Source organism: Myotis lucifugus, unplaced genomic scaffold, assembly GCF_000147115.1.
Source record: "Myotis lucifugus unplaced genomic scaffold, Myoluc2.0 scaffold_133, whole genome shotgun sequence".
Lineage (NCBI taxonomy): Eukaryota > Metazoa > Chordata > Mammalia > Chiroptera > Vespertilionidae > Myotis > Myotis lucifugus.
Window position 1 is genome coordinate 985,977 of NW_005871181.1, and position 22,150 is coordinate 1,008,126.

Here is a 22,150-nt window from a genome sequence, read left to right on the forward strand (position 1 = left end):
CTTTCTTCAACTCCCCCAATCGAATCACCTCCTTACCTCCTGACATCATTCTTAGTGGCAAAATCCCCCCCGCCAAAGACAGCTTCTGAGCTTCCTTCAAACGTGTACCAACGTGGCTTGTTTGACAGCTGTTGCCTGCCGACTACGCAAAACCTGTGTCCGTGGCTCAGCAATGAGGAGGCTCACCTACAGCAACCCCAGGTGTATGGATGCCTCGTCTATTTTTGTGACTCTCCAATACCCACTTATTCTGGAAAGCTGTCCTAGTGACAACGTGCTGGAGCACCCCCAGAGTGCCACTGGCCTTTGTCTGAGGTCCTCGGAGGACCTCGGCACCGGGGGAATTCACTCAGCGGGATTCCGTCAAGGGTGTCTGCCCCTTCCCGTGGCCGGACACAATTGCTTCTAAGGAATGTTTGGATAAAACCTTTCCCAGGCCACTTTTATCCCTCTGTAGGGCTATGTTATATGTGACAACCTTCCAATTCCGAGGGCTGGCTTGTGCCAATCCACACAGGCAATTAGCTCCGGAAATTCTGTTTCTTTGTTATGGGGTGGGGCCCCAACATTAGTAACAAAGAAACAGAATTTCCGGAGGATGAGGCCCAGAAATCAGGATTTTAAAAAGATTCCCAGGTGATTCTAATGTGCAGCCAAGGTTGAGAACCACTGTTCTACCCAAACAAAACAAAAGGCTCTTAAATTACCTGGATTCAGTCATAGGAACATAAAATGCCTTTTTACGTGACGTGAAATGTGATCTTCCACCAAATGAGCCACCACCACTTGGTTTAAAGTTCTGCTCAGTTTTCTGTTCTGTTTTGTTGTGAATCCTCACTGGAGGATATTTTTTCCATTGATTTTAGAGAGAGTGGAAGGGAGAGAGAGAGAAACATTGATGTGAGAGAGCGAGGGCGGCAGAAAATCGAACCCGGGACCGTTCGGTTCACTGGCCGATGCTCTAACCACTGGGCAACTCCTGCCAGGGCTGTTCTGTTTAATTTAACCTGGTTCCAAATGAAGAAATGAGTGTTCCACCCACACTTGAGGACGAGCCAAACTGCCTGAGTTCACATGGCCTTCAGAGCAGAATTGGATTGCATCATGTTGCTTGTTTGCTCCCAGCATCCTGCGATCCGGAACTTTCTATACGATTCAGAGCTGAGATCTGGGCCTGAGCGGAGGGCTCCCTTCGCCAGGGCTGGCCAGGCCTCTGTGATGTCACCTGAGTGATCCATCTGTGTTTCTTTAGCCGGGTTGGCATCTACGGCAGAGAAAAATCCACTTCGGGGAGAAAGCCCGCGAATTCAGGTCTCTCTTTCCCCCCAGTGTTTCGCCTGCTGTTTAATTATGTCTGTTCTCGTGGCTGAATGATTTTGCTCATTTTGATCCCAGAGCACGGAGTCTCCCTCAGTACGTCCTGTTCCTTTCCCTCGGCCGCTGCCCAGTTACGGGAACACACTCGTCCCTCCTCCAAGCAGCCGTTCCTCCCCGAATGAAAGGAACCCACTCTAAAGGGTTTCAGGGACACAAAGACCCGTGACGGAAAAATCAGAGCCTTTCTTTCCTTTGAAAAAAGTAAGCAAAGAGCATTCCCTTTGCAATCTCGGGTGTAGTTATTCATATCTATTGATGCCATGATCTGATATTTATATTAACGATTTCTCCGACCTCCTAGGATCTAGTTAGGATGTTTCAAATGAGGCATGCAAAGAACAGTCTCTCTATTGCAGCGGTTCTCAACCTGTGGGTCTCGACCCCTTTGGCGGTCGAACGACCCTTTCACAGGGGTCACCTAAGACCATCCTGCATATCAGATATTTACATGATGATTCATAACAGTAGCCACATGACAGTGATGAAGTGGCAACGAAAATAATTTTATGGTTGGGGTCACCACATGAGGAACTGTATTTAAAGGGCCAGAAGGTTGAGAACCACTGCTCTATTGCCTGTAGCCTGGAATGCTGGGAAAATCAGGGTCTTAATTTGCTTTGCTTAACACAGGTGTGGTTGCAGAGACAGGCAGGGGGAGATTAGGAACAACGGATTTAGGAGATGAGGGATCTAGATTTTGCTAGAAGGGCAAGGTAACCGTGTGCTAGAAACGGGCAGGTGTTAGCTGAAAGCCCAGAGGCCTCTGTGCAGCTTACGATGTTTTGGCTTTTCGATTTTACGGGCCCTTTCTAAGGCTCTGAGTCTAATTTCGTACTTGTAATTTTGATTCTTTACAGAAAAAAAGAACCACAAGTCCTCACTTATATAAGTGAGCCACAGGGGTCATTTTAAATTTTCTGGTAATTATTAAAAAAGTGGAAAGACCCAGGTGAAGTTAATTTTAGCAATATACTCTATTTAACCCCATAGATCCAAAATAGTCTTATTCAGACATGTAATCAATAGGAAAACCAATGGGACATTTTCCATGTTTCTGCAGGGTTCAAAGTCAGATGTGTATTTTATACCTTGGCGTATTTCAGCTCAGATTAGCCCAAATTCCACATTTCAGTTGCTTGCAGGCCACATGTGGCTAGTAGTGAGGGTTTGGACAAGGCGTTCTAGAACCCCATCTTACAAACCAAGTGACCTTGTGTGGTAGGCCGTTAGAAAGACAAACAGTGGAGCAAGGATGATGGGCCAGGTGCCTAGCAACGGACAGTTGTAGGGCGGGGCCTCATTCCCACGGTGACCTTTCCTCCCCTAGCATATGGCTGCTCATATGCGGTTTAGACCAGGGACCTTTCATATCGCTGGTCATGACCCCCTGACCTTTCCTCCCGAGAGGTAACATCAAGGCCTCAGGTGTATTTCAGCTTCAGGCCCAGAAAAGCAGCAAAACCAGACAAGCAACCCCCAGGGCTGACCTCTGGACCAGCTGCATGGATAATGACCCCCTGCCCTGGTGCTGACCAATCAATCAGGGGAGACCTAGACCCAGAAAGGACACAACTGGAAAGCTGCTGACTATCCTATTGAGATCTTCCCCTGGGACCCCCCCTCCCCCCAACCCCCGAAAGTCTCCACCTTTAAAGTTCTTAGGATGGAGGATCCAGCGAGCCCTCCCTGCTGGGAGCAGGCCCTGCCTTTCCCTTCTCTCTCCCCTGCCCCTCTTCCCTGGTGCATTGCCTTACCTTGCTCACTTCCAAGCTCCAAGGGAGCCCTTTGCCTCGCTAACATGTTTCCTAAGCCCATTTCTTCTAAGAATTATTTCTTCCACCTCTGTGGTTTTCTAAATAAACTAGAGGCCCGATGCACGAAATTCGTGCAAGGGGTTTGGCCCTTGCAGCCCCGGTTTTGTCTGGAAGGTCGTCCAGAAGGATGTCCGGAAGGACATCCGGAAGGTCGTTTGGCTGTCCGGTCTAATTAGCATATTATGCTTTTATTATTATAGATGTTCTCTTATAGTTTGGGTCTTGGCTCTTAATTCTTCCCTAGCCAGAGCTCAAGTACTGAGATTGCTGAACCCAGGTCCCACCTGATCCCAGTGGTCTAACACCTTGGTGCCATTCCCGTGAGCACCCCCCACCTCAGCACTTGGACATGTAGGACATGTAATTTAACCATTCTGAGTCTGCTCACTTCCTGTAAAATGGAGTTTAAAAAAAACCTACATCACAGGGTGAAATGGGAGGTTCACTAGATTAACAGAGAACAGTACCTAGTAGGTGCTCAGCAAACCACAGTTATCATTATCATTGTCTTAAGACATAGGTCATTCAGCTGGCCATGTGGTCTTTTACTTTGGATTTTAGTTGGTGGACTTTTAAGCAAAGCATAACATGAACATTTCCCCACTATTTTACACAATTTTGGGTCAGTCTTGTAACCAGAAGGTTAACAAATAGGGTTGACAGAATATTCTCAGAAGTGACTGTTGGTTTGATCCATTTATGAGATTAAGGTCTGGGGGGTTTACACCTTCAGTTTCAAGATGGAGAAGTATGGGCCCAGGATCCAGCCTGGATATAAAAAGCTTATGGCTGCCCAGACGGTGTGGTTCCGTGATTGAGGGTCAACCCATGAACCAGGAGGTCAGGTTCTATTCCCAGTTACGGCTCCATCTCCAATAGGGGGCATGCGTGAGGCAGCTGATGGATGATTCTCTCTCATCATTGATGTTTCTATCTCCCTCTCCCCTCCTCTCTGAAATCAATAAAAACTTATATTTTAAGACGCTCATTGCAACAGGATTACCACAAATCCCCAAACAGAATAGGTAGGGAAATAGTGTGAAGGCTACCACTATTGATCATCATCTGTCCGCTCACTTAACAACAAAACAACTTAACAAGCAGTACCCCGGAAGGCAGGTGGTCCTCATTTTAAAGAGAAAGACACAGAGGCTCAGAGTGGCTGACAGCTTTGCCCACGTTGACACAGCTGTTAGGTGACCCCTTTCTTACCCTCTGGTACCCCCCCCCCTTCTCACTTAGAACGTAAAGGTGATATGGGCTGGGATGATCGGCCTGTAGCTGGCTCGCTGCAGAGAAGCACAAACTAATTGTTTTAAAGCGAAACACTCCGAGTTGAGTATAAAAACAGAAACACAGATGGCAGAAAAGGAACCCTTCTCCCCTCCACCTAAACATTAGCATTGAAAGGTTTGTTTCCACGTGCTGTTTCGACAACAGGCACACATTCGTCCTTTCATTAGATAAAGCAAGACAACCAGATGGAGCCACGATCCCTTTTTTTATTAGTGCTATTTATTAAGAGCTTGGCAACCCCCTTGCGAAGTCTGGTCTTGCAGGGAACAGCCAAGGAAATTTGTGGAAAGGGGATTTTTTCTTTCGGCGCCGTGGTACCGGTGAAATGAAGAGAGAAGTGGCAGCTCCCAACGACCAACCCCAACGAGCACGTGGCTCTTGTTATATCTGGCTGGCTCAGCCGGGATCCAAGTTATGGGGCTACAGGGGATGCTGTCTAGACCAGTTCTTTTGGCCCTGGGGTTGGCAGACCACAGAACCAGAAAGCCAAAGCCTGGCCCAAGCATCTCGCTGCATTTTTCTCTGGTAGACAGTCAAGCTGGATGCAAACGACATCTCCAACAATTACAAAGAGCAATAAACAAGAGACTCCAAAGACTGCACTGGGCCTTCTTCAGCTCTTGATAGATAAGGCCTGGCTCTTGAGCTAGGAAGCATGACATTTCTGAAGCGGGGATCGTGGGAGGGGGGCGGGGGGCGGGTCATGTGCAGCTTGAGAGCATTGTCATGGCCTCAGAGGTGTTTATTCTAGTCTCAGTGACGGCGCTACAACAGGAAAAACACATGCATGTGTAATGGAAATAATTTATTTACCACTAGAGCACCACAAAAACAGACATACATCGTGTTAAAATACAGCGGAATCAGTCATCAAAATACAAAACAGCTATTCTTATATTCCATTTTTTTTAAAACCATGTCAACCATAAAATTGTACTGCTGCTTAACACATAAAAACAGCCCCGCCCCCGCTCCCGCCCCACATACTAACATTTCCCCCCTCTTTCCCCCTCCCCCTCCCTCTCCTCCCCTGGCAATATTTACTTATGGGAAATAAAGACCTTATAGAACCCCCAAACTAAAAAAAAAAAAAGATTCAAGAGATCTTAAAATAGAGCATTTAAAATATTAATCAGTGCATTCATGAGGAAAGACAACATAATACAAAACAAAATGTCATTTCTGAGAAAAAAATACGTGCAGAAATAAAAGGGATTTACATAGAATTCATAGAAAAGTGGAAGGGAAGAGAAATCAACACACTCAAATCCGGGACTGGGTCCCATCCACCACTAGGGCTGCTGGCTACTGGGGCCTCCCACCTCCTCCACCTCCTCCTGCCATTCCAGTTCTCCAACTTGTCCATCCAATTCGTCACTTTCCTCAGCGGTAGGAAATTCCAGAAACAGAGAAGTTGACTATAGCAAACAACTTCTCTTAGGATTTACCCTCACTGTGCCGCTGTTTAGGTGAAACTGCAAATATCCCATTGTATGACCTATACGTGTTGATCAAGGGGACAACTGTCAAGTCCTACAAACTGTGACATGAGGTGACCTCCTTGGCAATGATGTAGCAAATCATTTATTGAAGCAAAGTAAATGGCAGCAAACTCTCATTCACAGGGGAAAAATGTATTTTTTTTTATCATGGGAGAATTTGGTTTGTGCCTTCTCAACCTTCATAGAACATCTATAAAAATCTTAACTTCAGCCTGGCCGGTGTGACTCGGTTGAGTATCAACCCCATGAACCAAGAGCTCACCGGTTCGATTCCCAATCAGGGCACATGCCCGGATTGTGGGCCCGATCCCCAGTAGGGGGCACGCAGGAGGCAGCTGATAGATGTTTCTCTCTCATCTATGTTTCCATCTCTCCCTCTCCCTTCCTCTCTCTCTAAAATCAATAAAAACATATTTTTTAAATATCTTCAGTGAAATAAGCTGAATGACTTATGCTGACCTGTTTTCTTTTCTCTCCCTTAAAAAAAAAATCAATGAAAAGATAAATCTTTCCATTCCCCCCCCCACCCCCGACTCAGAACATCAACAACCAGATTAAAGTCAAAGATGTTTCCTGTGAACTGCCTGCTTTGTAGTAACAACAGGATTCTGTGAAAATTCTGATTGAACCAAGTGAGAGAAACCTTTCTTGACTGTCACCAGGTTTCGGCCAGATCCTCGAGCCCTTGCTAAAATGAACACATTTCACCTCAGTGGTCTCTGTATCTATACTATTCCCCAGCTTTCCTAAAACAGGAGCTTCTTCATGTCTGAACTGGTGAGTAGTGATGCTCTGAAGATGAAGGGAGACCACTGAACTCAAATCTATCTTCTTTTGCAAAAGAAAAAAGGACAGGTGGGAGTCAGGTAGCTTATGTTATCGTAATAGACAATGTACAAAGCGCAGTGGAGCAAATACTATAACACATGTATTTTTAGTGCAAATCAAAATCTAGGGGCTTTACTCAAAAAAAATACTACCCAGCTAAAGGAAACACAATTCGGAGTGATCGTGAAAGAAAGAAAAAAAAAAGCCCAAATTTAAGTCCAATCTAAATCATAGTTGACATTATTACAGAACATTCAAAATATGGTAAAAATTTACACATTACAAGCCAAGTAGTTAATGTTTTGATTTAATAGTTTGCAAAAAAAAAAAAAAAAAAGATCGGCTGATGTGTTTCCAATTATACGGGCTTCTACACCCATCTATTGTAATAATAAAGGTATGGTTACATATACCGAAACTAAGAGAACCTACAGCATAACTATACAGCAAGACTTCCATGTCTGAAGTTTGACCAGGATGTATCAAAGCATTGCAACCTCTCACTGGTGGGCTCGCCTGACAGGGAAGCATTTACAATGAAAAAGAAGAAAAAAAAAAAAACCTTACAGACTTCTTCTGACGGAAAGTTTCCTTTATTAACAGGCTTTTGGCTTTGAACCTACAAGATCCTTCCTCGGGCAGTTGGGACATAGCATGTGTTTGCAGGGTCTTTACCTCAACACAGACTTGTTGTGGTCACAGAAGAACTCACCTGGGTTTTCATCCTGCTCCTATGACCTCTTTTTTTTTTTTCCCCTTTTCTTTCTTGTTCTGGCTCGTTTGAGTTCAAGTTCCTTAAACCATCCATGAGTTCCTGGCAAAGGATTTTGGTCTCCACTTGATACACCTGTTTTCTTTTCCAAGGGCAATGAAATGTTCATTATGTAGTAACACACAATAAATAACTCACTGTTAACTCTAAGAGTAGGAACAGGGAAGGAAGACTATTGCATAGCAATACAGACAAATCAAGTGAGGCCTGGGGTAGGAACGTATGTACAACTCCACTTAACGGGATTTTCCTGTTTTTTTGTGTGTGTTTTGTTTTCTTTCACATAATTAACACTAACAAATTCTTCCAGTGTTTATTTATTTTTCCTTAAAAAAAAAAAAAAAGGTTTTGCTTCTTGTCTCTCTCACTTACAGAGTAGGTGCAATGTAGAATCAAGCCTTCCACGCGTTTTTTGTTTTGTTTCGTTTTTTTTGCTTTGTTTTGTTTCGGATGCCAGTTTTAACAAACAGAACGCACACTTCCGACGTGTCTGAACTAGTACCGCTTTTCCAAAGGATTTTTTTAACACTGACGAAGCAAGGCACTCTTGGGTTTCTCGTTACAAACTTGTTATGTTGTGGTCGAATCATCATCATCATCATCATCATCATCATCATCGTGTGGTTACCGTCTTGCCATTTTCCCAGGGATCTTAGCTGCATTTGCAAGACTTCACTATCATGTTGGACAGCTGTTCGATCTTGGGGGTCTTGCCGATGTAATAGAGGATGGTGAGCGGTTCCAAGTCCTGGGACACGCAGCAGGGAGAAGCCGATGCCTCCGGGTTGATGGTGTTATATAAGCTGAGAACCTGCGAGGGCACCGGGGAGAAAGGACAATAACAAAAAAAGGCAATTAATTTTTTTAAAAATATATTTTATTGATTTTTTACAGAGAGGAAGGGAGAAGGATAGAGAGTTAGAAACATCGATGAGAGAGAAACATCGATCAGCCGCCTCCTGCACACTCCCTAGTGGGGATGTGCCCGCAACCAAGGTACATGCCCTTGACCGGAATCGAACCTGGGACCCTTGAGTCCGCAGGCTGACGCTCTATCCACTGAGCCAAACCGGTTAGGGCCAATTAATTTTTAAATGAGTAACAGTCATAGCCCTGAATGGCAATGCAAATTATTTTTGCTTACAATTTTCTTTTCTTTTTTGTTTTTGTTGATCCTCACCTGAGGCCATTTTTCCATTGATTTTTGGAGAGAGTGGAAGGGAGGGGGAGAGACAGAGAGGGAGAAACATCTATGTGAGAGAGACACATCCATTGCCTGCCTCCTGCACATGCCCCAAACTGGACCAGGGAGCCAGCCTGCAACCGAGGTACTTGGTGCCCTTGACCGGAATCGAACCAGGGACCCTCCAGTCCCCAGGCCAACACTCTATCCACTGAGCCAAATGGGCTAGGGCTAACCGCGTTCTCTGTCAGAGGGGAATGTGACTTTTACCAATGGCAGTATGCAGGTTCCCCGGTGATGATAAGGAGTCATTTCCAAGGATGCCATTAATGTGTTAGCCAAACAGCGAGTGACCTTTTCCTCGAGATTCACTGCAATTTTTTTTTATCCCAGGACAGATGATCCGTTCAGCGCAGCAACACTGGCTACTTTATTAAGCTACCTCCGGCTCGTTGGGTAACTGTCCAAACCACATATTTGTGACCACGACAGTTATTCTTCCTCTCTCCTTGAAAAACAAGCAGGTCTCTGCCTTCACACACTCCCTCTGTGTATCTGGGAGGGGGAATTATGTTTCTACTTGGCAACTGGGCCTTGCCCACATTACAGCTACTGTTGCCACGGCCCAGAGGAAGCCGCCGGGCCAGAGAGCCTGGACAAAGGGACAGGCATGAGCAAGCTTCCCTCACATGGCCAAGCGCATGGCCGGCCCCAAGTGCCAAAATCTCCAGGGGAGCTGGGGAAACAGCTGAGGGAAGGAGAGCCATAGTTTGTCAACTTAAAGTCTTGCATATGTGGCCATTTATAAATAAATAGACTTCATGTTCCACGAACACGCGATTTTTCGTAAGGAAGTAAAGAGGAATTGGATAATGGGGATTGTGTAATGTAATTGATAACCCCGACACTCATGAGCTCAGCTGAATGCATTATGGCAGCGGTTCTCCACCTTCTGGCCTTTTAAATACAATTCCTCATGTTGTGACCCAACCATAAAATTATTTTCGTTGCTACTTCATCACTGTCATGTTGCTACTGTGATGAATCGTCATGTAAATATCTGATATGCAGGATGGTCTGAGGCGACCCCTGTGAAAGGGTCGTTTGACCGCCAAAGGGGTCGCGACCCACAGGTTGAGAACCGCTGCGTTATGGGATCTTGTTGGCAGTAGATTCGTTTTCCTACCCTGCAGGGAAGGCAGTCTTTCTAATGCCTCTTTAATAAGGAGATTTGCAGAGGCATAACCCCAATGGGTTGCCACATTTCAGGAATGGAACTCTATAAGACAGAGCCAACGGGGCCTAGTTATAAAGCCAGGAGTCCACCTCCCAGGCTCCGGTTTGTCGCCAGCTGTTTGATTTGGGGAACATCACCTACATGAACATCCTCTTTCTTTTTTAAAAAATATATTTTTATTGGTTTCAGAGAGGAAGGGAGAGGGAGGGATAGAAACATCAACGAGGACAGAGTATCATTGACTGGTTGCCTCCTGAATGCCCCCTACTGGGGATGGAGCCCACAACCCAGGCATGTGCCCTGACTGGGAATTGAACTGTGACCTCCTGGTTCATAGGTCGAAGCTCAACCACTGAGCCACACCAGCCGGGCTCCCCTTTCTTTAGAAAAGGAACAGGTTTGGCCAAGATAACATGAAGTCCTTCCCCTCATCAGGCACCAAGAAGAAGCATTTGAACAAGTATCATTATTAAATAGAAAAACTCTTTGCTCGTCTGTATTGGGAACCCCCAGCATCCAACTTAGGACCTGCCTTCTGAATTGACCTCTACCCTCATTAAAGTAACTTGATAACATTTTCAGAGTCTCATTGACTTTGGCTCACATTTAAAAAGACTGAGAAATACTAATCTTCAAATAATTTTCACATGCATCACCTTTCCTTCACATCAACTCTCCAGTTTGGCATTATTTATTTTAAACATGATTTTTATTTATTTATTTAACAATAGCGTGGCGAAGGTGTGGGGGGGCAGGTGCAGGGTGGAGGGGGTCAGTGGGGAAAAGGGACATCTGTAATATTTTCAACAATAACGATTAAAACATTTTTAAGGATAATTTTTAAGAGAGATGTTCCTTTTTGCTGATAAGAAATTGAGGTTCGCCCTAGCCGGCTTGGCTCAATGGATAGAGTGTCAGCCTGTGGACTGAAGGGTCCCAGGTTGGATTCTGGTCAAGGGCACATGCCTTGGTTGCAGGCTTGATCCCCAGCAGGGGATATCCAGGAGGCAGCCAATCAATGATTCTCTCTCATCGTTGATGTTTCTATCTCTCTCCCTCTCCCTTCCTCTCTGAAATCAATAAAGATATATTTTTAAAAAAAAGAAATTGAGGTTCAAAGAAGTGAAATCACTTTCTAATTGTCAGATGCCAGTGACTCACTTTGCCACAGTATCTACTGAATCCTCAGTGTTCTTTCTTTCAATGTTATCACCTGATGTAGGCACCACGACGATCAGAATTCATTTGGGAATACAATGGACCCTGGAACAATACGTGTTTGAACTGCATGGGTTCACTTATATCTGTTTTTTTTCAATACATATACAGTCAGCCCTCTGTATTTCGGGTTTTGCATTGGTGGACTCGAACAACCACAGATGCAAAGGACTGGCAGTAGGCACTGTTCTACTCCATCTATATATATAAAAGCCTAAGTGACCGTTAGGATTGGACGACCAGCCGGTAGCTATGATGTGCACTGACCACCAGGGGGCGGATGCTGAATGCAGGAGCTGCCCCTGGTGGTCAGTGCACTCCCACAGCCAACCTCCTGTGGCCAGCCAACCTCCTGTGGTCCCGTCCCCCCCCGGCCAGTCTGCCCCGATTGGCCCTGATCGCCGGCCAGGCCAAGGGACCCCACCTGTGCACGAATTCATGCACCGGGCCTCTAGTATTATATAAAGGACCTGAGCCTCTACATTTTTTGATATTTATGAAGGATCCTGGAATGAATACCCTGCCGACAGAGGGATGACTAGTTAGGTTCTGGGAGAGTCGAAAGTTTTACACATCTTCGACTGCATCGGAAGTCAGTGCCTCTAACGCCTGCCATTGTTCAAGGGTCAGCTGTTATTAGCAGGTGCGCATTAGCAACCCAAGAAGAGAAGAGAGGAGCCAACCAAGTACTTACCCTACTGTGCTGAGTGTCTGAACTCCATAAATACGGGCATGCCCCAGCACAGAAGTTGGCATTGTACCCTTTGGGTTCATGGATCCATTTCCACCCAAGATCCCTCTTGAAATCAATGTAAAGTGGACGTAGGCAGCAATTATCCTGCACATTTCTGTTAAAGGAAGAGCAACGGAGATTTTAAAGCGGATTTCCCTCCTGCCCCGCATCCCAAACCAGGAAAGTGACTCATTCATTTATTCAACAAATATCTATTAGCAAAACCACGGGCCAGCTCTTAATGGTTTCACGGTCATCTAAGGGACTTTCACGATGGGATGTGATGGTGATTTGCTGGGACGACTTTCCCTTTTCAACTCTCTACCCTGACCCCGTGTCTGTGACCTTGAAAATCAAGCCTCTCCCTTGAATGACTAGATATAAACAGAGAGGTGGCTGATGGAGTCCGGCCTCTTTCCAACCAGCCCTGCACAGTGTTGCCAGCCAGCCTCTACTGCCCTTTCCAATATGAAACGAGGAAGTAAAACAGCTTTTTTCTAAGCTCCATTGAAGGCATTTTCCTTTGAAAACAAATCCTTTATTTCATGTCTTGTTCCTTGATCTAGGAATGAACCAAAGATCAGAAAACATGGAGTCCTCATGCAAATACTGGCCCTAGCGACCCCAAACACTCGTGAACTCTGACCCTTTGAGCATTTATCAGTGAGGACCCCTCACTGCTCCATTTTGAAAAGAGAGAAAGAGTCTTCCCTTTCGAAGGCTTGCTAAGAAACCACGGAAGAACATCCACCCGGCCCCCTCCGTGGACTCACATGGGAATGATAAATCTGTGTGCCCTCCCTTCTCGCATATTCTGTAGCTAAAGACATGACAGTTAGCATTCTCCTTTCACATCTTGCATCTCTGTTACTGTGGAAAGCGCTATGACCATGGGCAGTGAAGACAAAGGCTCCTACAGATGGTGAGCCTCCCTAGTCAGGGAGCCACCACAACCTTCAAATAAACTTCCATTTGCTCTGGGGGAGGGGGAGGCAGCCAGCTTATTTTCTACTTCAGCCCCAAACTGCTTCAGAGGGATTGGGGGCGGGGGGTGGAATTCAGGGGACTAGTTTTCTCCCTTTACACTCCATTCCTTGCTCAAGAGATGATGAATACAACACAGAAATAACTATACTACGCCTGTGGGAAGAATGATGTTGTGAAATGCAATGGCCACACTGTTCTATACCTGACCCGAAGCCATGAGTGCAGGTCAAGTCCATGTGTAGTCAGGGAATGGGCAGAGGCAATAAAGGAATTACCCGGCGCAATGACTTGATTGTATTTTTGAGTTCTTTACCTAAAGCAGTAGGCTGCATCTAGAGCGCGCTTCTTCCGCCGGTTGGACTGTTGTGACTCCAGTCTGTAGGAGGGTAACAACATTAGCAGGAGATGTGGGGTCTTCCCACTGTTTTTTTTCCTAGTGGACTTTATAGTTTTCTGATCACCACTGGTATATGTGGAGGTGCCATCAATACCTTGAAAAAATGCATTTGGGTAATAAACATTTAGCTTTACCTTCATCAGATATCATCAGCCATATTTCTTTTTTTCGTTTGTCTACTGTCACAAATTAGCAGTGATGACCACAGCGTCAGCATCAGCTGGCGACAGTCATTCCCTACGGAAATAGATATGGCGCAACAGGGCTAAGCAGGTGACAACACACACTTCTAAATGGGGCTCTTGTTAGGAGGCAGGTCAGGGTCCAAGACAGGGCTCGTTGGCTATGAAAGTCGCTACAGAAGAAGTCTTTGACCTCTCGTCCCAGGGCAATCCAGGCAGTTAATTTGAGTCAATCCTCAGTTCACGTTGTGTTCAAACCTCTCCATGAACCAACACACAGCAATAGAACCTGCCTTGTCACCCTCTGGTTCCCTCTCTTCCTGGGGGGACTCAACTCAAAACTTTCCTAATGAACAGAAACGAAGACTTACACTAAATTGCAGTGAATTCGGTTCAAATGAAACAGAAGTCACCCTTACCTAATGCTATTTGGGGAAGCTGGGAAGAAAGGCCTTTTTCATTGGGCTCATGGCATCCTCCACACTTTCCTGATTCCATCTGAGGTTCAGAAATTGGAGCTCCCCAAAGCTCACCCAGGAGAATGCCAGTTTAAGCATTTCATCTCCACACCCTTGAGAACCATGACGAGGTCACAGGCTGAAATAAATCTCCTGACCTCTGGGAGTATTTTTCCATGAGCTGAGGCCACTGTAGCCTTCTGCAAGTGGATGGAGGTCCCAGGTGGTGTCACTTAGGGAAGGGCAAGGGGCATCCCAACCTGGTTGTCAGAGTCTAATGCCACAACCACACAGGGCACCCACTTCCCTCTCAACCTCTCGCCATCCAGGGACTCATCATCTGGCACGTGATTGGATGATGAGAGAGGAGGGGGAAGTCTACGTGTGGGCATCTCCTCATTCTCCTTGACCTTTGGCTAATTCACTACCAGGTGAGCAAGAGCCTGGGGAAAATTAACCCCCTGTTATGAGTTTCTACACTATTATAAAAGTCTGATAAGGAAGACACTCAAAATATTGGTCACCAGCTAGAAAAAGTGAAGTGGTTGCCTTACATGGAAGGTTAGTTAAAGGGGCTGGGGAGCGAGGGGGCTTGCTTCTTCGTGAAATTCAGTTCAGGGTCCCTGACATTGGTTTGGGGGATTTCCTTAAATACATACTATCTTCTTTGTTGATAATAGTAGCATATGTGGAAAATTGGTTTGCTTAAATGCTTAAGATAACTATGTAATGGTTTGTTTAGTCAGTCGGTTAGTATTGCTAAGTCATCACTGGGCATCGAGCAGCATAAACTAGGAACCAAGTCCTTTCTTCTAATCCTTTCTGCCTTTGAGTATCTTTCTCCAACTGTATCTTTGCCCAAACAAATGACACTCCCCAAGCCTCACCAAACAATCCTGCTTTCACCTGCACACTGACGTCATCACCCACAAGACTGTCCACAGAGGCCCTCCCCCCTCCCCCACCTCACATGACCGAATTTCAGTTACCTGCAAATCTCGCTTCTAGTTCCTCGCTTTTATTGGGGATGATGTAATTATTGGACGGTACAAAGGTGCAGCAGGGACAGTGTAAACTTATTTTAAATCCCAGGTTCCTGTCTGGAAAACATGAAGTCAAGGAGGTCATTTGCATGAGCGTCTATGCCCTTAAATATGCAGTCAACTTGCAATAACTTAGGGTCGCTGGACATCTAGGGAGGAAAACAGAGGGTGGGTGTAACCTTTATGGTGGAGCCATTCGTGAACAGCGTCGGTCACGTCGAAGGATAGCCATTCCCCTTCTGCTCTTGTTTTCACCACTTTGCTGTCGATGTAGCGCTGGGTTGGAGACGTCAGATCCTTGGATTTGAGAATCTAGGAGCAGGAAGAGCAAGGGAAAGAGCCCAGTTGGCATATAGACAGCATGACGAAGCCATGGCCGGGAGTATTCCAGTGTGTTATCTAAAGGGTGTCCCAAAATTCACGCAAGAAGTAATTTTGATAGAAAACACAGGTTTATAATTAAAAATTATAAATTTTTATTGATTCATAAAGTATACAGTATAGGGTTATGTATGAAATAGCACATCGGGTAAATGGCCTCCACGGCTTTGCTGGCACATACGTAAAGCCGTGGTCTTCATTGATCTTCATTGTCCCTGCTCCTGGGCCATAATTGGTACTTGGTAATGCTTATCAAATGGAAGGGATTGAAATCAAAGGGCAACAGATATTAGAATCTGATTCAATACACCAAGTAAAATTAGGCTTTTATTTTGTTGTTGTTGTTGTTAATGCTCACGCAAAATTCAAATCTTGCGTGAATTTTGGGACACCCTTTACATGTAGCGTCCTCTCCAACGCAGGGCCACGCGCAGGAAAGCCTAACACCAGGCCATCCGCCATGAGAAACAGAGCCACTACATCAGCTGTGTGTGATGATAAAGGTGACGGGGCCCATAAAGCCATGTGTCTAACAGAAAGTGACAGTAATTATTTTGCTTTGCTGACATAAACTTTGCAAGACTTCGGCCATAAATTCTACGCTATTAAGTTAATGGTTTTGTTATTCTGCTTCCCGACTTCTTTCATTGGGGGTGTTAGGAGGTGGGGAGGGGTCCCATTCAGAGGGCCCCTGAATTATAAATCTGCTACTAAACAGAGAAAGGTCCTAACCCTGGATCCGAAACCCACTGGCCTTAGAAAGCGTGCCATGCCTCGGCTTTTGAGGTAAGTCTGGAGCTGGGGTATTTGTTCTCAGCGTGACTTGTTATGATTTCTAAAGATATTCCATATCCCTTGGACTGAGTGTGGATTTGGGCAGGAGAGGTCTGGCCGGGAGGATAGTGAGGGTCTGGAAGAAAACCAGCCTGAACGCTGAGAGTTAGAAGGAGGCATTTATTTCCAATAAAGAGCACCTGCAGCACGTTCTTGAATTTCTGTGAGAAGCGGACATTTTAGGGTTTTTGTGGGGGTTTTTAATTCTGTCTTTAAATGATAGTGTTTTCTGAACCAATCAAACCAAGATCCTACATCTCCTAGCGCTGTATTAACTCTCTTCCCAGACCTGTATCCTATCTTTCCTCAGGACTCAGGGGTTCAAGCCCTATGTTTGTTTGCTTGCTACTGATTTTATTGTTTTTATTATTTATTTATTTTAAATATATTTTATTGATTTTTAAAATATATTTTATTGATTTTTTTACAGAGAGGAAGGGAGAGGGATAGAGAGTTAGAAACATCGATGATGAGAGAGAAACATTGATCAGCTGCCTCCTGCACACCTCCTACTGGGGATGTGCCCGCAACCAAGGTACATGCCCTTGACCAGAATCGAACCTGGGACCTTTCAGTCCACAGGCTGACGCTCTATCCACTGAGCCACGGCTAGGGCCATGGTCGGCAAACTGCAGCTCGAGAGCCACATGCGGTTCTTTGGCCCCTTGAGTGTGGCTCTTCCTAAGCCTTAGGAGTACCCTAATTAAGTTCATAACAATGTACCTACCTATATAGTTTAAGTTTAAAAAATTTGGCTCTCAAAAGAAATTTCAATCGTTGTACCGTTGATATTTGGCTCTGTTGACTAATGAGTTTGCCGACCACTGGGCTAGGGCATGCTTGCTACTGATTTTAGAGAGAGGAAGGGAGAGATAGGGAGAGAAAGAATGATCGATATGAGAGAGAAACAGCTCCTCCTGCCTGGGGCTCAAACCCCCAACCTGGGTATGTGCCCTGACCGGGAATCGAACCGGTCAAGCCTTTGGCATGTGGGATGTCGCTCCAACCGAGCGCCTGGGCCAGGGCAGCCCTATGTGGCTGTCACTGCCCTTCCCGACATTGAGTCTAACTCTTCCATGGTCATTGCATACAGATGGCCCGGGTCTCTCCAATAGGTTCCTAAGCTTCCCCAGGATTGTGTCTTCAATTTGATGTCCCTTTAAAGCACAGCCCTCAGCAAAACTGAATGACTATCTGAACGTCTACAGGATTTGTTTGCTTTCCTTGTAAAACAAACATGCATAATCTTCCCGTCGCTTTTAAAATGCACTTCTCTTCTGTGTATGTGATTTGGTCTCCGGTCACTTGGCAACAGACGCATCCTAGAGTATCTGTCCTTACAATAGCCTGTGGTTGTTGATTTCCGAATTAAGTTTACAAAAGGAAAGAGATTCATACAATTGGACTTTGAGGTGCTGGTGTGACTTTTAGACAAACCCTATTCCTCAGGCCTTTCCCCTGAGGTCCGACAAACCCCACAATGTGGGCAGAATCTAGTCATGGTTCTCCCCGTAGGCAGGATGCTCCTTGTGAATTAAAGGAAGCAAACAAACGGGACTTCAGGGCTGGGCACCCTGGGGTCTGGGCTTGGCACAAGTTATTTGATTTCTTTTGAATCCTCAAAACGTTGCTGTCAGGTAGATCAAGCAAACTAAACTGCAGGAGGTTAAGTGGCTCGCCCAGTGTCTCACAGAGAATCATGGTATAGAGAACACAAAGCAACACTTTGGTTTTCCCACTTCAGTGCTGGAGTTTGAAGACCAGAGAGTGGTGGGAGTCAGGGTTGCAACACGAGTCACCCTTGCCCTGGTCCAGGCGACACAGAACATGCAGTGATGGAGACAGAGACTGTTAATGAGATGATAAATGTTGGTGCAAGGTGGAAATATCAAATGTGGAATGCATACACAGTTGATGCCGACACGAACCTATACCTTAAAATCAAAGCTTAACATCAGCGTTTCCTCTGGAAATCCAACCTCGCCTTGAAAACTCCCCCAGTCGGGCCACTACGATACCACGTCTCCAGTTGGGAGTGAATGGTAGACTTAACCTAACCCGGGATAACAATGATGAAGCGATGGAGGGGGAGTTTTCAGGCAATTCCATCTGCCTCGCGGCCTGAAAAAGGACTAACATACCCAGGATTCATTTTCCTGTCCTTAAATTCCTTCCCCTTGCTGACCTCCTATCATGTGTTATTTTATGTTTTGCGTATCTGCTTTGCTCCTAATTAGCTTTATGTCTTACTCATGTTCCTATCCTTAACACTTAGACCTATTGTCAAAAACAAAACATTGTTTTCCTTGTGGCATTACATAGGGTATATTTTGATATAGCTGTGAGATCTATCTATGAGATATATGTATGAGTAAATATAAATAAATATAATTATATAAATATTTTACTTTGTAAAATGCCTTTAGGACAGCGGTTCTCAACCTGTGGGTCGCGACCCCTTTGGGGGTCGAACGACCCTTTCACAGGGGTCGCCTAAGACCATCCTGCCTATCAGATATTTACATGACGATTCATAACAGTAGCAACATTACAGTTATGAGGTGGCAAAGAAAATAATTGTATGGTTGGGGGTCACAACATGAGGAACTGTATTTAAAGGGCCAGAAGGTTGAGAACCACTGCTTTAGAAGGTGTTTCCTCAGCCACAGAACGAACCCCTGTAGGTTCTGACAATGGACAACTTCGTATCGTCACGTGGGTGAAAACTCCTCCACATCTTTTCATCAGCTCAAGACCAAGCCAACTGAAACCACCCAAGAGAGACAGCTGCCCTGCCGCCTCATGCTGAAACTCTGTTCTCGCGGGTTTGCCATCTCGAACTTTCTGGCCAAGGAGTTCTTAAACCCACTTGCTGCCGCTTAACTCCGCTCTTTCTGATCCAGTCCTCCGTGCAAACAGGAAACAGCTGCTTTCCATCAGCCAGAGAATAACCCTCATAGTCCTGGAGACTATTATTAAGTCCCCCTCAGCATGCCCGCTCTCTGCCTCTCTCTCTCTCTAAGCTAAATAAACCCAGTTCCTGTAGCTGATACTTAGAGGGGTATTCTCCCAAACCTTTAATCACGTGGGTCGCTAACAAGGATGAATGGTGCTATATGAAAGCTCTCCTCCTACAGCTCCGTGACTGTGCCTCAGAACTGCTAGAAAACCTTCTAATCGCCTCTCAGGGTCTCCCGTCTCCACTTGAAAGGTATCTTCTTTCTAAGAATAGGCACACCCTCCCTATTCCCTGCTTATCTTCCCTTTTTCACCTACTAGTGTAAGGGAAGACAATCCATCAGTCCTTTCTTAAATTCAGGAGTTCATACAAAAATGGCCAGATCGGCCAACTTCCCGTTCTCTGTTAGTCTTCACTGGCTCTAAGCTCCCAGCAACACGTGTACCGAGAGTTCACAGGCCTGAATCGACAGCTGTGTCCTGTAGAGCCACAGTTGTTCCCAAATCTCTTTATCCATCTTTACAGGACAAAGGACATATAGCAGGGCCCTGGCCGTCCCGGGTCTGGGACAGACCCAGGGACGCCCCTGCTCCCAGCCTCGGGCCACTCTCCTGCGTCTCATCCAGTCGCCACCCTCACACCCACCTCCCAGACCAGCCAACACACGGGTTTCCTTTCTGCCTTAACCCCTTATGCCGAACAACCACGCGCTCCCAAATGCATCAGAATTACTCCACCAGCGAGGCAGAGGCCCTGTCACCCGCCTGGCCACCTGCCTCTGCGGGCCCCACACCCACCTCTCTCTGGGCTTCTGTTTCGACCTTGACCATGTGGCTCTCAAGGGCGGGGGCCGCTTCTTCCTCAAGTTGGTGGGAAAGAAGAGTGAGGGCCTGAGCATCTTAAAGATGCAAAACCAGCAGTGGCTGCATTCTCTTCCAGGACGTGCTGAGGCCTCCCCAAGATGAGTGGGACAAAACTCAGGGCACCATGGAAGCCGCCCTGGCCTTGGCCTTGGCCTTGGCAAGGACCCAAGCCCTTTGGATCTGCAGGCCCTGATCTCTGTGACTTCCTGCAGAACCACTTCCTGGAGATGGGCCCCGCCTCCTCACCTCCGCAGGTGGCCCCCAGGCTGGGCTGGGCAAGTATTTCTTTGAGAGGTTCACCCTCAAGCACGACTAGGAGCCTGTGAAGCCCAGAGGTCTTTGGGGGTTCCCTCTGTATCCCCTGGTGTCTGGCTTTTACCTCAGTCTCTCCACAATTCTTTAACCGCCCTGAAGCCCTCTCCCATGCATTAGACCAAATGAAACAATAAAGCTTTTAGCAGAAAAAAAAAGAACATTTAATTCAATAGTAGAAGCTCTCTTGACTAATGTCCATTTAACTGGCCAGGTTGGCCAGTATCTCCAATAGCTCTGGAATATACATTAGCTGCTGCCCATTGAATGCTGGGACTCACTGCTGGGAAGCCACAGTCTCTAGAAGGTTCCAAGCACTCTGGCCTCACCAGCTGAGTTACATGCTTAGCAGCTATCAACTGTATATGTTTCTTTTTATTTATTTATTGGGGTGACATTGGTCAACATGATCATATAGGTTTCAGGTGTGGGTTTCTAGGATACAAGATTTCACCACGTGCCCACCACCCAAAGTCAAATCTTCTCCTGTCACCATAGCTTAGGACCCCCCTCTGTCCCCTCACCCCATATATGTTTCTAATCCTGTTTATGACAGTTGGACTTGCTATTGTAATTATACAAGTTAATTACATGGTCTAGAAACTGATGAAATACAGGCCCAGGAGTCAGGAGAGCCATTGTGCTGGGAAACCGAGTGGAGTGTCTTCATCAAGACACGTTGCTTTAAAAAAAAATTCTTTTTTGAAAAATGTGGTGGTTCCTCAAAAAGGGAGTTCCCATATGACCCAGCATTTCCACTCTTAGGTTTAGACCCACAAGAACTGAAAGCCAGGACTCAGACAGGGACCTGTACACTGATGTTCACAGCAGCATTATTCACAACAGCTGAAGGTGAAAACAACCCAGGTGTCCCCCATAGGTATGCAGATAAACAAAAGGCCATATAGACATAGAATAGAATGTTATTTGGCCATAAAAAGGAACGAAATGCTGACACGTAATACAACATGGATGAATCTTGAAAGCATTGTGCTAAGGGAAATAAGGCAGGAAGAAAAGGACAAATATTGTATGATTTCACTTATCCTAGGTACCTAGAATAGGTAAATTCATAGAGCTAGAAAGTAGAATAGAGGTTACCAGCGGGCAGGGGCAGGGGTAATGGGGAATTACTGTTTAATGGGTACCAAGTCTGGGGTGATGGAAAAGTTGTAGAAATGGATAGTGGTGATGATTGTACAACATTGTGAATATACTCAGTGCCACTGAATTGTGAGAAGCTACATTTTAAGTTATATTTTATCATCATGTTTTTTTCTAATTTTCGATGGGGCAAAGACAGCTATAAAGAAAGAAGAAGAGGAATAATAGGATAAAAGCCTAGAAGAATGCTGCATTCAGGTTGCAACTGTCCTGAAAGTTTTCTCTTCTTTAAAGAAAATAAAAACTAGAAATGGTAAATGATCCAATATGGATGTGATTCATGGGGAAAAAATTTTCTCTTCTTTAAAGAAAATAAAAACTAGAAATGGTAAATGATCCAATATGGATGTGATTCATGGGGAAAAAATCAGTGTGTAAATTGTGTGTGTTGTGTTGTGTTGTGTATATACACACACACACACACACACACACACATACTAGTATGTTTTAAGTTATATATAGATATACACACACACATACTAGTATGTTTTAAGTTAAAATATTTAATATCTTCATTCTCTCTCTCATACATTTCTATAATCCCCTGCTTTAACACATTTTTTCGTTAAATAACAGACCAACAACCATTCCTTACTGAATTAGAAAAGAG

General features: G+C 45.4%; 1 protein-coding gene across 2 annotated transcripts in view; it reads right to left on the reverse strand.

The window, feature by feature from the left end:
* Nucleotides 1-7,388: 7,388 nt before the first annotated feature.
* Nucleotides 7,389-22,150, reverse strand: part of TGFB2 (transforming growth factor beta 2) — a 60,704-nt gene continuing 45,942 nt past the window's right edge. For both annotated transcript variants that reach the window (XM_006094312.3, XM_006094311.3), the window contains 5 exons: nt 15,207-15,339; nt 14,974-15,084; nt 13,261-13,438; nt 11,922-12,075; nt 7,389-8,400 (listed from right to left, as the gene is read on the reverse strand). In XM_006094312.3, coding sequence (XP_006094374.1) covers nt 8,242-8,400; nt 11,922-12,075; nt 13,261-13,438; nt 14,974-15,084; nt 15,207-15,339 — 735 coding nt within the window. In that variant the 3' untranslated portion in view covers nt 7,389-8,241. The remainder of the gene's footprint in view (nt 8,401-11,921; nt 12,076-13,260; nt 13,439-14,973; nt 15,085-15,206; nt 15,340-22,150) is intronic.